The 16,131-nt window shown below is 57.9% G+C and overlaps 3 protein-coding genes across 3 annotated transcripts in view; all 3 read right to left on the reverse strand.

The window, feature by feature from the left end:
* Positions 1 to 2,319: 2,319 nt before the first annotated feature.
* Positions 2,320 to 6,451, reverse strand: VOLCADRAFT_88046 (uncharacterized protein; the record flags this gene model as incomplete). The annotated part of the gene is made up of 4 exons (XM_002947750.1): positions 2,320 to 2,518; positions 3,298 to 3,520; positions 3,890 to 5,353; positions 5,689 to 6,451. The coding sequence occupies 4 exons, from the start codon at positions 6,449 to 6,451 to the stop codon at positions 2,320 to 2,322; spliced, it is 2,649 nt and encodes an 882-aa protein (XP_002947796.1).
* An 864-nt stretch (positions 6,452 to 7,315) lies between these two features.
* Positions 7,316 to 13,886, reverse strand: VOLCADRAFT_88047 (uncharacterized protein; the record flags this gene model as incomplete). Its single annotated transcript, XM_002947751.1, has 8 exons — positions 7,316 to 7,630; positions 8,023 to 8,139; positions 8,599 to 9,525; positions 10,060 to 10,422; positions 11,156 to 11,281; positions 11,637 to 11,796; positions 13,467 to 13,490; positions 13,831 to 13,886. The coding sequence occupies 8 exons, from the start codon at positions 13,884 to 13,886 to the stop codon at positions 7,316 to 7,318; spliced, it is 2,088 nt and encodes a 695-aa protein (XP_002947797.1).
* A 317-nt stretch (positions 13,887 to 14,203) lies between these two features.
* Positions 14,204 to 16,131, reverse strand: part of VOLCADRAFT_88048 (uncharacterized protein) — a gene marked incomplete at both ends in the record, with an annotated part of 2,244 nt that continues 316 nt past the window's right edge. The window contains 2 exons of the mRNA XM_002947752.1: positions 14,204 to 14,233; positions 14,388 to 15,824. Coding sequence (XP_002947798.1) covers positions 14,204 to 14,233; positions 14,388 to 15,824 — 1,467 coding nt within the window. The remainder of the gene's footprint in view (positions 14,234 to 14,387; positions 15,825 to 16,131) is intronic.

The following is a 16,131-nucleotide window of genomic DNA, read 5'->3' on the forward strand; positions in this document are numbered from 1 at the left end:
ACGGAGGTCAATCACATCATAGATTCCCCCTGCACCGACTAGGCGGTTGGCGGATCACAAAACACACGTCATCCATGCCGTGGCACACAGCGGATAGTTCTCTTCTCCAACACCTAAAGGCCACAACGCGAACCGAAGATTGGGAACACAGTTGTTGATATTATTGTACAATACCAAAGAGGCACGGCCCTACCAGCCACAAACCAAGACTTCTCTCCCATTTCACTCTCCCCCCATCCTACACATCCCCCAAGCTCCCAAACCCTCCACTCCCACCCTCCTCCCCCCCAAAAATAGCACACATAATCAGACACGTCACACAATACTTATCCTATATGCGAATGTCCAAGTGCCAATATATCGCAAGTCCGAATGCATTTTGTAAAGCCATTCATCTTCTACGTCATCTAAATGTATCCCGGGAGCCCGTACGGTCGGTGCGATACATGCATACGTGTGTGTTTTGGAAAGAATATTAGCCTGCGCGTGTGTGCGCGCGTGTGCGAGCGTGTTTGCGTGCATTGATGCAGACCTCCACACCAGCACCCGGGGAGCCCCCGTCGAGGTACGGTACTGGCTACATGTGTGTATGTATGTAGGTAGGTGTGTGTGGGCTGGAACCCACGTGCCGGTGCGTCCAGGTGCGTGTTGTGCGGAGCCAAACGCTGATTTAGGGAACCGGAAAAGCAAGGAGGGGGGAGGGGGGAAATTGGAAATAGGCTCCAATGGTGGTAGGGTCCGCAGGATGCCTTGCGACGGCACGGCCACACCGTCTCCCACCCGTAAAACACAGCAAAGCACAGCCATCCATTACCACTACTCACATGCCGCGACACTTTGCACCAGGTCGCACACACGGCTCTCTCCTGGCCAGAGATCAACAACAACAGCACGCACGTACTAGCATACATACATACATACATACACAAACATTCATGCACACACGAACAATCGGCCGCATCCTCATATTGTCCTCCAAGTCCAACAGTCAATTCCAAAGCCGCGACGGTTAGTTAGTTGGGTCCCTAGCCTACGGACTGTGTGCACAGATGGTAAACGACGGGACGGGAGGCGCAGAAGACAATCCAGCCGAAGGCTCCTCTCGGTGGTTATCAAACGTAATTAGTTGCGGCTGCCAACCAACACGTGGGTGTTGACGGTTGTTAGCGAAGTGGCACTGGCAACCCCCCGCATGGGTGAGCTTTCGTAGGAAGAGAGCCAAGATGGGGAAAAGAGGGGATCTGCGCGCGCGCGTCATGCATATCAATCTTATCGCATCCTGTACCATGTCGGTCCAGGCCGTCGTGTGTCAACATGCGTCAATGTATATGTCCTGATACTAGTGCACCTGCATCTGTCATTTCCCAGATGCGTCACGTCAACGAAGCGTCGCCGTTGTCATTTGTGTCACAAGGGGTAAGGTATCCCGTCAGCGGATCACCCTTGTGTGTGTGTGTGTGTAGTGATGCGACCTCGGGAAAGTGGGGAAATGATGGTGTAGAGACAAAGTCCAACTCGCAGCGGAAAGTAACAAGTGCAGTGCTGCCGACGTCCGTCCGTCCCGTTCACGTTCACGTTCACAGCGAATGTAGTCAGTGGGTGACAAATATCAATCATTTCATCTGATGCCGGGTGGGGGGGAAAACAGTGCTAACAGACGTGACGGTATTATGGCCCCCAGTCCTAGCGCGGGGCACTCCTCTGGACCTCGGGCTCCCGGGGGTTTTTATTGCCTCAAACCAGGGTGGTCGAGGGATGGTGATGAGGTTCCCTACGCAGCCATAATACATGCCAGTCAAAAACGCTTTCCCCCTCTCTACCCCCTACCCTCCAGTTGCCTTGCCAAAGCACAGTGCGCCATGGTCCGCCTCCCAAACACCTCTCAACACACTCTTTCCCCATTCCTAAAAAGCCCAACACAACACAAAACCCAACCCTTTGCGCAACCAACTAACCGCCAACCACCTAGCCATCGCCGACCGAACTCCGCAATTTGTGTCCTGTCCTGTGTCTCTTTTGGAACCTGTGACCTGTTGCTCAAGAAGCCGCCACAGGCCCCTAACGCCGTTAGAGCTTCCTTCTCCCCCCCACAGACACCCGGAAATATGAGAGAGGCTCCCCAGTGCGGTGTGCCAATACCGCCCTGGTACCGCGGCTGCAGTTGCGGCTGCTGCGGCTACTCCAGGGCGGAAAGGAGGGGGCAGGGCCCCGGACATTGGGGCGCAACAAGCAAAGGATGAGGTAACCGCGACACGTGCAGAGGAAGGGGGCAGTGGAGGCGCCAGAGGGGAAATGTGCCGTGGACGCTAACGATGGTGACTACCCGCTGGCAGCAGATGCCGCCGCTGCCGCCGCGATGGGAGCCGCGCCGGATGATGCCGCTGCCGCCGCCGCCGCCGCTGCTGCTGTTGCCGCGGCTCCCTTTCCGGGCAACGTCACGTCCAGTCCCAAGTCCTTGAGGCGGTCGTACTCGGCCCGTGTCACCTTGACGCCCCCAGCCAGGATGATCTTTGCGGGCCTGCGGGGACAGAGAGGGAACACGCAACCCAGGTGGAGCAGGACAACAAGAACAACTTCAGCAGCGGCACGAGGTGAATCAGTTCCAAACAGAAGAGAGCAGTCCACAGGGAGGTACTGCCATGGAGGGGAAATGCGCCCCGCAGTGCGCCCCACGGTCCACTTGCATCCTTCCCTTCCTTTTCCCTGCCTGACAAGAAAACACACAGGGTGCTCTCCACACGCATACAAATACACACACAGATACAAAGGCAGGCGGCTGGCAGAGGTTGAGGCCTGACTTCTGCTCCCGGAGTGTCCGGGTACTAATCCGCCTGCCGACTTCTCGGGTGTTTGAGAAGTTTTGAATGTGAGTTGGCCCCCCATCATGTGGACGGTGTAGGACGTGATAATATTATCAACTTGCGAGCTGACCAGGAACTAAGTTGATGCGCCGTTGATCCGCTAGATTTGGTTGGATGCTGGTGGTGAGTTGCTGAACGCAACGAATACATTCTGAAGTCGGATGGGGGTGAATGGATTAGGGTGCCCCTCTAGCAGGGGAGAGCAGGGAACTGCCTCGGGAAAGGGGGCCGCTGGTGAAGCTTAACCACCCTGTAACAACATGGTGGAAAAGTCCCCCGGCTCCCTCCCACCTCCAACCCCCCTCACGCTCAGGTCCACGCCCGCACGCCCACACACCATCCGGGCCCCAATCTCACTTCGCATTACGTTCCCAATCCCACAGCCCCACACCGCCTCCACACTGCATGCAATTTCCGCACCCTCAGAGACTCTCACCAGGGTGGCAGGTCAGAGCCCAAGGGCCTGCTCTCCATGCACAGCGGGTCCGGACAGAACACCCAGGTCTTGGGCTGCGCGGCGCCGCCGCTGCCACCGCTGCCGCCGGGTGCCCCTGAGGTGGCGTCTGACGGCGGCGGCGGCGGAAAGAGGCTGTGGCTGATGACCGCGGCCAGGGCCCCGGGAGGCAGCGCCTCCTCACACTTGAAAACCTCCATTTGACCTTTTAACGGGGGGAGGGGAGAGTGAAGGAGAAGAGGGGGTTATAGAGGTATGCAGAAGAGCCTTGAGGAAGAGGCGGCGTAGGGAGCCCGGCATAGGTAGGGACAAGCACGGAGGGAGAGGCAGGAGGTGGTGGTGGTGGTGTGTACTGAGGGGGCGGATCAGCCACGGTCAGTTTAAAAAAGGGCCAAACGGACTATATCCGTACATACATACCCGTAGTTTAGATCCATCCCTTTGCCGCCAACCATTTCGTAAATGCTCCCCGTTCCCCCACCTCAAACACCCTTTCCCGTGCAGCCATATTCGTATCAGTTCCCTCTTTCCCGCCATTTCTATCCTAAAAATTCTTTATTCTCGGCTGCCGTACCGTCATGTGTCTCCTGGGCTACCGTGCCGTCGGCTGCGCAGCACCGCATCTCCTTCTTCAGTCGTACCATCCGCCACTCGCCGAAGGGCAGGCCGCCGCCGCCGCCACCTCCCCCGGTCGGCGTCACGGGCCGTGCGGCCGCTGGCACTCCGACGGAGGAGGCGGCGCTTTCCGACATGGACATGGAATCCGACCTGGCAACCGATGCCGTCGCCGCCGCCGCCGCTGCGGCCGTGGGAGACGGGCCCGAACAGGAAGACTGCGAAGCATCGTCCGAGGCCCGCCGCGCCCCCGCTGCCTCCCCCTTCCCGACGTGCAACGCCGAGGCGCCCGTAGACGCCTTCGTCGCCGCCGAAGACCGCACCGCGGCCTTGCCGGCGGCCACACCGGGGTTCGCCTTACTGGCTGCCGCCGCAACCGCCGTACTGTTGCCAGTTGCGGGTTTGGTGGCGGCGGCGCCTGCAGCCGGCTTTGCGCCGCTACCGGGGCCTGCTGCCGCGGCCGCGGCCGACGCCACCGGCGGTTTCGAAGCAGCGGTCGGCGGCGTGTTGGTAGACATACGTCCCGAGGCACTGCGCGCGGTGGAGGCGCCACTGCCACCGCCGGCGGCGGCTGCGGAGGCGGAAAACGATCGCGAGGTCGCCATGGCGGGCGAGGGCGCCTTGGCATGCGCTCCGGAGGCTGTTGCTGTCTTGCCGGCAGATCCCGCAGTTGCCGTTGGCGTGGCGGCAGTGGTGGTGGTGGTAATGGCGGAGCCCGCCGCGCTCGTGGCCGTGGAATTGGCCGCGCCCCCGGATGCCGGTGTGGCAGAGGCACCGCTGGCCGGCGTAATACCCTCATCGCTCGCCCGCCGGTGCGCGACGGTGGCGCGAGTCGGAAGCATGAAATGCGGTATGCCGCCAGGCGTTGCCGACGCCACCGCCCTGTGCGCTGACGTCGATGTCGTCGCCGCCGCCGGGGCCTTATCCGCCGCCACCGGCGCAGAAGATGGAGCGGACGCGGACGGTCCTGATTTAGCTACCGATGGGATGCCGCTCTTCCCGACGGCGGCGGCCGTCGCCGGCTTGCTAACCTGTGTCGTACTCTTGGCGGCACCCATGCTGGCGGATCTTGCAAAGCTTGGAGATCGCAGACCCGTCGCCTTGGGGGACTTCAGCGACGCCGCTTTTGCGCCATCAGTTGTCGTACCATCCGTGGCGCCGGTCGCCGCTCCCGCCAACGACTGTGTCGCATCTGGATGTCCACTTCCAGCACCTTCCCCAGCGGTGGTACACTCGCCGTACTGTCGCACATCGGCAGGGTGATCCGCCGCCGCCGCCACTGGGCCCAATGTCGCAGCGGCAACCGCGCCGGCAGCGGCCTCCGGTTCCCCAGCTGTCGACGATACCACCGATCCTTGCTGCTTGCTTCCGCCGTCATCATCGCCGCCGGCACGAACCCCGCTGCTGGGCCCTGTGTAGGACCCTGCACGCAAAACCGAAACAGACAGCCTCAGACGGGTTCGGATCGGGTGGAGGTGGGTGGGGGGAAGGGCACCACTCAGTTGGTGCCCCCTCAGGCAGCAGATCACATGACGTGGCGCGCTCTGATGGCCCCCGAGACAACCCCGAGGACACCCCCCTGGAGCCAATTATCCCCTCAGGCTCAGGGCCCCCTCCATCCTGCCGTTTTCCCCCATCTGAAGACAAACCGACCGTGATAACAGCCCAGTGAGAACATGGACGTGGAAATGAGATCCAAGACAATCCGAATAAGCAATCAAGGACCCGCGCTTTTGCCGGTCCCGGGAGGAGCCTTACCCGTCCATTGGATGGCTCCTTGCTGGTGAGGCGTCCGATCCGCCGAGTCCGGGGCGACCCACGGGTCAGCAGCACTGGCACGGCCCCAGTGAGTAAAGCCCGCGGCCGTTACATCCCTACTCGTAGTTGGAGCTCCGTCGTCTTCAGCGACCTCAGAAATTTTGGGACCCAAATGCGATGAAGGCGGGAAAGACGATGACGGTGCTGTCAAGGCTGCCGATAGCTTCCTCGCCTCGGCTGCCGTTGTGACTGCAGCTGCTGCCGACGCCGCTGATAACTTCCGTGTCTCCACCGACGATGATGATGGAATTGCCGATTGCTCTCTTGTCTCGGCTGACGGCTCCGATGCTGTCGACAGCTTGCGTGCCTGCGCCGCCCCTGCTGCCGCCACCGACGACAGCTTCCGCATCTCCGTCGCCGCTGCTGTCGAGGCGGTGTCGGCGCCCTCCCCATCCTCGTCGCTATCAAAGTTCGACCCCGCGCCCCGGCCCCGAACCTGGAATTGAGCCGAGTTGAGAGATTTGAGCGGGCTTTGGAGGGACAAGGATAGTTGCTGTTGCTGGATTGCAATAGCAGTAGCAGAACTGTCGTCATCTGTCTCCCGTTGCAGCCCCAGCTGCAGCGATTGCTTGGGTTCGTGGATGCCAACGTCTGGATCTCGCTCCACGGCCGGTTGAGCCTCGGAAAGGGGCGAGCTCTGTTGCAGCAGCCGCGGCCGCAGCACAGGGGCCACACAAGAAGGTGGCCGTGGCGGAGCAGCCATTCAAGATGAGCGAAGTCCGGAAAAGGTAACAAGAGATATTAGATTTTACAGGACACGGCGAGTAAACAAGCAATCCTTCCGAGTTTTAAAAATAGAAATAAAAGCCTGATACTTATATGCGTATGTTTTGAGGAGCTACAGTTTGGAGGGTACGGAAGCGTATATATACTTGTACAAAAAAACTCTTGTGCCGTGTAAACCGCTTAGGTGTTTTGATTTAATACAGTAATAAAATATTGAAAACGCCATGTGATCTATAGCACAAAACTGGCCAAGTTATAGCGTTTGAGCATATGGGGTGCCGTAGGTTGCTACTGTTGTTATTGTTACAGTGAGCTCCAGGCTCATGCTACTGCGTTGCAGTTCGGCCGCCTGCAAGATCATCTGCAAAAACTTCCTAAACCCTTCCCCCAAAAATGAATTAGAGCGGGTCTGGATTACAACGCCAACGCAAATTTCAGATAGCTCAAGTTATAACCACAAAAGGAAAACCAAGCAGCGAAGTTATGTCTCAAGGCAGTCGTAACAGACGGTTTTGCGGAAAGGAAAAAGTGATCACTTGTCCGCCTGCAGGTTTTTTAGTTTGCAAATTGGTCGTCTAGGTTACAGCGCGAGTTTATGCATCCAGCGCAACTTGTAACCTCGAGGACACATATTGGCCTTCACTCGTCGCGCAAAGCAAGCATGGCATGAAGGCCTTGCTACAGGAAGAGAGGGCAACCAAATCGACCGTTGGTCCTTTAAAACAATCCTTTTTACCAAAGCGCCTAAGTTACAATTTCGCGAAAATCGAATATTTTCACTCTGCACAAGCGAGGCAATAATAATAAAACGTACTTATGGCAGACATTTTGGGGGATTCAGCTAAAACGATCGGCGATCGGTCGTCTGCTTGACATTTCTAACCAAAACTTTTAAAGCAACCCAATCCTCGATCTCACGGCGCACCTCCGGGTCCTCGTCTTCCAGGACATCCCGCCAAATGGGATTCTCGTAGCCGGATTTCCGAGGCATCCCGCCGGGGCTGACCGCAACGTCCGCCAGGCTCACACCCGCGGTGCTGCCGGCAGCGCCTGTGCCGCAACCGCCGGCAGCCCCGCCAGCAGCAGCAGGTGTACTGGTAACGGAGGCCCGGCCGGCGGTGCCCGGGGCCAGCTGCCCCCCGGCCGCATTCAGGGCCTGAGACTTGCCCACGGGGAAGCGACAGGGTGTGCAGGGAAGACCCCACGAAGAAGTCGGCGCGAGCACGGGTGCGGACATGGAACGGGAAATGGAAAACGGGCAACGGGGCGTGGTCGGCGGCGCGCGCGCGCGCGAAATCGAGGGGAGGCGCGGAAAGAGGCTGGGAAGAGGTTGAAATGAAGTTAGAGCGAGACTAAGGATTTGACTGGGCACGTGCTAAGGGGCTTAAGGAAGGGGAAGCGATTGCGCTCTGGGACATAGATCGGAGATAAGCAAGAGGGCTGAACGAGTTAGGCGCGCAGGTGAGTGCAGGGGGGGGAGGGGGTTGCGACTATTGAGCGTGCGTGACTAGGCGGGCTAATTAGCGCACAAACCCGCACCGCGCTCACCTGTTCGTATTGACGGTCCGCGGCCTCATCATCGTCGCTGCTGCAGGCGCCGTACCGTTCGTACTCGCCGGGTAGTGATAGGTCGGATCCATCAGAGAACCCGCTGTCTTGCCGGGCCTGAGGGATCGATTACGACAGCAACGGCATTTTTTACAACTGTTACGCATTGACATGAACGACATACACACACATACATACATACATACATACACAGCTCATGAAAACGAGGGTTGGAGGAGTGGCAAGCGGGTTTACGGGATCTTGACAGGCAAATGGCGACCCCACCGCCCCGTGGCGCAAAGAAAGGACAGTGGGCCGCGGGGAGAGGTGGAGTGTGGATGTGCGTTCGGAGGAGATCTGCGCACCGCAATGGCGGGACAGCAAGGTACCTGTCCTTTAGCTCATTCCACTTACAACAACAACCTTCACCCCCTTGCCCTTAATTCGACTTAAATGACCAACATGGACAGCAAGAGGCGAGGGGGACAGGAAGGGGGAGAGAGAGAGAGAGAAACGCGAGGAAAGAAGAACCGGGAAAAACACACCAGTTTCACGATGTCATTCATAGCTACCCACCAGGGCATTGCCACCGCTGCTCCCACCGCCACGTCGGGATGACTGGCCCAATGGTGATGGACGGATGGGCGCGTGCGGCCCCGCAGCGGGCTTCCGGCCTCCGGCAGAAAGCGGCCGCTGCTGGGGCTGGGGCTGCTGGGGCTCCACCTCTTTCTGCGGCGGCTGCAGCGACGGTGGCGGCTGAGGGGTTGGATCTGCCTCCGGCTTCACTACTGATGCTTCCGGAAACTCCGCCCGTCCGCCCGTGTCATGCGCGGCTGCGACGACGGAGTTGGCATCCTTGCCACCAGCTCCAGCCCCTAAGTCCTCTTCCTCCTCCTGCTCCTCCTCCTCTTCTATCTCCTCCTCCCCACCTCCACGCTCCTGCTGCTGTAGCTGCTGCTGCTCCTCCGCAAACCAATTATGAGGGCCGCCCTCCGCCCTCGCTGCTTCCCCCAACCTCCCATCACCTTCCCCCCTCTCCACCATCTCGTCCTCCGGCCACTCCCTGTCAGCCATCACCTCCTGCACACCTTTCTCCTCCTTCCTCACCCCGTCCCCCGCCGGCTCTTCTACCTCTTCCTCCTCATCGTCGTCATCAAAGTCCGAATCGCTGCTAGGCGATGGAGAGCGGGACCGCTGCCGACCTCCATCCTCCTCCTCGTCCTGGCGTGCCGACAGCTCTGCATCCTCGCTTCCCTGTTGCTGCTGCTGGCCATGTAGCGACTGAGTACACCGCATCGGCTGTCGCTCCTGGGTTTGACGGAGCTTATCTTGGCCGCAGGAAGATTCCTCGGCGGGTGTTGATCCAAAAGAGCCCCGAACCCGCTGCTGCAGCGTCTGTTGTAGATATGGTTGCTCTTCCTCCTGCTTCTCGTGTTCTTTTCCCTGTTCTCGCTCTTGCTCGTCGTTTTCTTGTTGTTGGCGCTGTTGCGAGTAGATCAGCGCCTGCGTGGTGTCACGGCGGGGAACAAAAAACACAATACACGCGGAGAGGCAGTGCGCAGGGAGGTGGCAGGTGGGAGGGGGGAGTTGGCTGTTAGCGGGGTTAAGGCGGGGGGCAAAACCCTCATTCTGTTTGTCCTTCCCGTTCCTCGCCCGCGCAACGCCCTCCACGAGCACCCTTTCTCTGTTAGTCCTCTTCATCCCTCCTCCTAATACGTACACCATGAACCACCATTCATTCCATTTGCAACCAAACCGCATCTCAGAATTCCCAAACCCCCTTATGACGTCTCGTGTACAGCTTGTATTCTGAACGCGTAGTACAGCTCGAGTAAAAGTCCATTTGCGTTTTCCCGTTAAACGTGTCGCAAACAAACACACATATAGACACGCAAACACATATACATACATACACACCACAGGGTCAGCTTACATCCTCCTTCAGAGGCCCTTCCGCAACCCCCGCTCTCAAATTCCCGCTTGTTCATGATGCCGCATCTTCATGTTTCCCACCCGTCAATCCCTCAACGAACTGACCGTTGGCGATGAGCCCGGTGGCGGGCTCTCTGCCTCCGCCGTAAACTCCTCCACGCCGTCCTCCTCCTCCTCCTCCTCCTCATCATCATCATCATGGCCACCCCGCTGCTGCTCCTCCGTCGCGTTCTGGCCGCTGTTACTGCGCGGCTGCGTGTGGGTCCCAGCCGCAGCTCGCCCCGGACCCAGATTGGAGGGGCTCTGCTGGAATAATGTTCCGCTGGTCCGGCCGTGGGGACCAAAGGGCGGAGCAGGAGCGCCAGCTCCGCTTCCGCCGCTGGCCTGCTTGCCGTTGAGAGAGGCGGGCTGAGAGCCCGGGGTTGCGGTGGGAATGGGGCTGAGCTCCTGCACGTCCTCGAGGTCCACCTGGGGGAGGGGGGACGGGGGGAGCGAGCAGTTGGGTACAAGGTTAGGCTGGGCTAGGGGCGGCACCAGGGAAATGAAGCGGAGCAAAGCCAGAGTTCAGTTACAGCAATAGAATCAAGAGGAGCAAGAGGAGGGGAAGCAGGAGTGAGAAGGGGCGCAGCAGCAGCAGTACGGCACCAGGACGATGAGGAACATCAAACGTACGAGTAGGAGGCAGTTGCCGGTGTGGGCCCACCAAAGGTGTGGAAAGGCTGGGGGAGACCGTAGGGCGACATGGCCCCGGACGATGCGGCCCTCACCCCTCACACGTTCCTATTTGCTTTCAGATCTAAAATAAGGGGTTTGATTTGGATATCCCTTATAGGCCCGACGCAAAGGACAACCATGCCTCAGCGGGCTATTCCTCCTCATTCATACGACCGTGGCTCTCCTCCTTCACTTCCCTATCCACATTCCTCATCTTCAAAAGGAGAGGACCTTCGTTGTAGGGCTGGAGAATGAGCACGGGGCCGGGAGGCGGTGTGTGGCCCCCCGAAGATGCTTTGAATGTCTGGATGTCACGTCTTGAGACGCCGGGACAGAGGGTCGACCCTTTGCCTCTTCTGGCATGTAAATTATCCCGCTGCCCTTGCCTACGTTGGTTCAAGTCCAGGGGGTTGGCGGAGGAGGTCTTCCCTCCTTCGCCCCCACCTCTCCCCCGTCCGGATGGGGGGCCTTCAGGGGCCATCCTTACCTCGATGTCCTCTACATCCGCTTCCTCCACCTGTTGGGATTGCTGTCGGGGTGTGATGTTCCAATTAGCCGCCTGCATGACGTGGTGCATGAGGTGGAAGAACTCCTTGGCATCAGGAAAATAACACTAATCAGGAGTTGCAGGGGAGGGGAAGGAGAAGCATGAGTGGGTTTCACTTGAGGTGCATGAGGAGGGGGAATCCAGTTCCCAGTTCACCACCATCTCCTCCAACCCAGAGTCGCACCGGGCTCTTGCGTGAGCCACGCAGCCTCTAGCATCGTGCGCACCAAATTGCCTCAGCCTTCCGCTTTCCCCCTTCTCCTTTCCCGGCAGTCACGTTTTCCCTTTCGGGCCTGCCTCTTCGCTCGTCATTCACTTCGCCTCTTCCGTACTCTCCCATGTCTGAGGCCCTTGTGCATCCAAACCATCAACTCCCTCCGTTCAAACCCCTGTTCCTTTTAAACGTCCTTCCGAACCCGACCTTGGGGGCAGCTGGCGGACTTGGCGGCGGGGCAGGAATCAAAAGAGGCTGTGGCCGTTTTCCGGTGTTATTCTGAGGCAAGCTGCTCCCGGCCGCTTCTACCGGCCCCTCGGCTGTCGTGGACGTCGCGGAGGCCTGCTGCTGCTGCTGCTGGGGTTCGCTGTGTGCACCCGTGGGTGGCGTCGGGGAAGGAGTCGCGGATCCGTTAGCGGTGGCTGCTGTGCTGCTCCCAGTTGCTCTGCCGCTAGGCGCAGTTTGGGTCTGCCAGCCATTACCAGTACTTCCTGTCGCTTTACTGGGAGAATTGTCTGGCAGAAGAAAATTGGCAAGGAACTCAAGTGTGTGAGGACAGGATAAAGGTTACGAAATCGAGTTTAAATTACATCAAAAGAAGTATTGATGGAGTGCAGCGAATAACTCTAGCTGTTAGGACACAGGTGTGACGGTTTGAGTTGCAACGTTCGGACATGGGTTGGCGCGAACATACCAGTTTTCGGCTTAGGAACCGCTGGGTCGAGTGGTGCCGATAGGTCACTTAAGTCCTGCTTTCCTCCGCCAAAGCAAAGGCAGCCCATCCTGCAGGTCCCTGAAGACAATTAAATGCAAGCGAGTCACTGAAGCCCCGACCCCAGCTTCCATGACAGTCTTGCAATTTAAGCCCCAAGGCGTGTGAGTGCTTTAGATGCAGGTTCACGAGGACGCGACGGAACGACAAACGACAAATCCTTCACTCACAAGGTAAATACAAATTCCCTTAACCCAGCGCAGCCCTACATAGTGGAGCTGAATTTCTTTTTGTGTTCAAATTTTGGTTCATACCTTTAACCCGCAGGAAGCCAGCGAAACGGGACTCGTGGTGTCGAGTCTACTCCCGCTTAGACTTAAAGCGATCGGCTACCCTTGAGGAAGCCAGGTTGGACAGGAGAACGTTCAGTAACGAGACGTCCGCTAGGCTCGTAAGAATTTCCAGTATCCCTATGCCTGTTACTGATGTTTCAGTCAAAGTCTGAAGCATGTGCAAGTGACGTAGACCTTTCATGAAGTACTCATGACTGAAAAAAAATTGTGCTTGAGATAACAAAGGAACAGCGGGGCCAAAAGTCTTCCCAGTTTCCGTACGCTTGGGGGCCTACCTTCTTCACTTCCAAACCGTGAAGCTTTAAGGACAATTAATTCTAGTGAAAATATGAGATTTCTCCTTGCTATTCTAGCCCTGGCATACGAAAGCACCTTCGGTGCTGCTGAATTGCCTATTGGCGTCCCTTCCGTGGCCACAGCGATCCACAGCACCGCCTCCACAAATTCCATCCAACAAATACTCTCGTATGATAAACATGCACAAAATTTGCCGAACCTGCCCTCCCAGACGCATCACCAGTGACCGTGGCGGCGGCAGCCGCTGCAGCAACAGCAGAATTGGAAGCAGGACCTGATCCCCCCGAGCAAGCTCTCATTTGGTGGTGCCTAGGAATTGGGTCTCAGGTGCGAAGCAATAACTTGTAACAGCTCGTCCCGCATGTCGTACGGCGCGATGGGCCATGTGTCGCTGATTGGCAACGTCAGGCAAGTACGGCCATTGACCATCGCCTCACTCATGGGGGGACGACATAGATGCGCAGAGGAGTTTTTCACCCACTTCAACTGCTGCCAAATGCTTCATGCAAACAAGTGCGATTGGCCTTAGCGAAGTGGCTGTGGCATCATATGACATGGCCCGCCTCCCCATGTAGGGTCTGTGGCCTCAAACGCCGTCGCATCCTGCTTAACTATCTACACACCTCGCTGTCTGTTTACATATTAACTTATCTTTCAGCTTACCTATCTGCCTACCTGCCTGCCTGCTTGCCTACGGACCTGCCCAGAGGGGAGGGGGGGCACAAGGATCTGCCCCACAGCTCACAAAGGTGAAGCTTAATGTTACGATTCTAACTCGGTTTCCAAAGTTATTTGGAGTTATGTGCCAAAAATTATTCGCTGCCTACCTTCGCAGTACGGCAGTGGCCGTGGTGGGTCAGGTGAATTCGTACCCTCTCACTGACTTCCTTTCGTCTTTTTCCGCTCCCCATCGGTATCTGTTTACAGACGCTTGACTGAAATTCCTATTTCCATGAAAACTGCGATATCCTTGCCTGCTATAAAAAGTTTACATAATTATTACAAAAAGTAAATCATTTAAAGGTCATCGCATACGCACGGTGTATTTTGTCCCTTGATGCTGTCAGCCAGCCTCTGCCAGTATGACTGGAACATGATAGCCTCGGATAGCTAAATTGTCGCCAAGGTGAAATCAAGATTTATGCTTGATTTATTGCTTTAAATCAATCATTAAAGCAATACATTCCAAAGACGTCTGTCGTGCAGAGCAAGAAAGAATCACGCTGTTGGAACTTGGATGCCGGAGGCAGGCTGCAGCAGTGGAGTATGCGTGCCGCTCCCCACTGAAGAGGTTCATGAGCCGCAGGAGCATCCCATGCCGGCATAACGCGACACCGACAGCCGTGATGAGGTTCTGCAATTGCAAGCCCCGTAAATCATCGAGAAATTCAGGTGCCTGCCGTCCAGACACATCATACCTTCCTTGATTCCGCAGCCAGGACCTGCAAGGCAGAGGGTTGGACAGCGGCAGCACGGCACGGCACGGCAAAAAGGTGGATGCCGCGAATTGCGTGGCGTAGTAAGCACATGGTGATTGGGGGGAAAAGGCAAAGGCTGCTCACTAAAAACACGCATTGGCTCCCGACCCACACCCACCTTGTCAGCATCGAAGTTCGAGCAGTGCGTCACACCAATCTGCTGTGACGCATGACCGTCCAAAAGCACCTGCTGTATCGATGCGTTGGGCAAGAAGTAACGGCGCCGTCCTAGCTGTGTGTAGCCAGAAACGTAGCCCTTATGGGACAGCAGGTTTAGCTTAAAGCAGGCATCGAAATGTACCGAGTGCAAGCTCGTGGGGCCAGGCCCTGCGGCTTCGGGGCTGCAGGTGTCCCGAAGCAGCCAGTCAGTCGACGCGAGCACTGCCGCCCCTAGCACTTCAGCGCCCGTGGACACCGCTGCCGCCATGGTTTCTGGGGCTGCTGCGCCGGCTGACGGGACTGGGGGGACGGGATTGCCCTCAGTGGCGGCAGGGCTGCCTGCTGCCGCCACCTCTGTGCGCTCCAGTCCAGGATCCGGCCCCTCCACTGCTGCTGCTTCTCCCACGACCCCCGGCGATGCGGCACCTGTAACAGGGGCTGGGGCGGCTGCGGCCGCACCATTCACTGCACTGCTGCACCTGAGAGTGTCCCCACAACAAGGGCACCCATTCAGAGCTCCACGGGGCCAGGTGCTAAGTGTGCCCTCCGGGTAGTCATCCACGACGCCCTGGCAGTCCATGTACAGGAGGAGTGCTTGCCGAAGGCGTTTACGAAGTGTGGTTGCCGAAACAGAAACTGGACGGCGGATGCCATTTTGCTCCCAGGTGTCAAGGAGTGCAGAGCAGAACGCGTCCGCACTCAGGTGCCTGCTCCTGAATGACACAAGGTCGAACAGCTGCAGGAGCGACTGGTGCCACCAGAGAACATGCTGGCCGTCTCGCTGGAGGTGGAGGTCCCACCCAGCCTTAGCGTCGGGTAGGCAGTTGAACTCTGTGGGACGCATGTTATGAAACGCCCGACAGGGTGTGCACCAGCACACAGGGACATCTACGCATATGGGTTGCTCCCAAGTAATGATGGTCACAGGGCAGGTCCGTCCCCCTTCGGGGGAGCGCACGGCGCACCGGGGGCACGCCTCAGGTCTGCTTCCCGCCAGGCTGCGAAGTATGCCAGCGCTGCTGTTCAGAAAGCAAGTCCGGCTCTCCGCGGCTGCTGCAAAGTCACGCACGTACGCTTCCCGCACATCTTGTGCTAACGTGGACTCTGGTCCGGGCTCTGGTTCTGGTTCCTCCTCGGCTGCGCTGAAACCGTCAGCATCTTCCGATGCTTCCACGTCGCCAGCGTCTTCACGGTGAATCGGATCAAAATCTTCGAGCTCATAGGTCGCGTCGTTATCAATGTTCACCGGCGCCTCTTGCGCATTGGCACTTGGGACAGCTACGTTTGTCGAAAGGCTCGGGGGCTGGGCATTCCGAAGCTGCTTTGCTCTATCCCGTCGCCTTTTATTCCTCTTTGCATTGGCAATGCTCTTCTTAATGGGGTCCTCGACCTTAAGCTTCATCAGCGAGTGAAGTTGGTAAGGCAAAGCTATTGTTTGTATTCACCTAACCAACAGAGCCAATTTCGCTTACTAACTGTCTACCTCATGCAATGGGAAATTTCGTTTGAAGCATTGGTTTGCTGTAGGGATGGGTAGTATATGCCGTACAAATTGGTATGGTGCTGGGCCGTCGGGAAGGTCGCCGGGATTGCGGGAAATCGATGGCGCTAGGCGGCGCGAGTCACTCCTGGACCTTCCCTAACTGGTCGGGCGCGTCCGGTGAGGGCGCTTCAGCCACGACGAAATACTCCCCAGGGAAAAT

This window comes from Volvox carteri (genome assembly GCF_000143455.1).
Source record: "Volvox carteri f. nagariensis unplaced genomic scaffold VOLCAscaffold_7, whole genome shotgun sequence".
NCBI lineage: Eukaryota > Viridiplantae > Chlorophyta > Chlorophyceae > Chlamydomonadales > Volvocaceae > Volvox > Volvox carteri.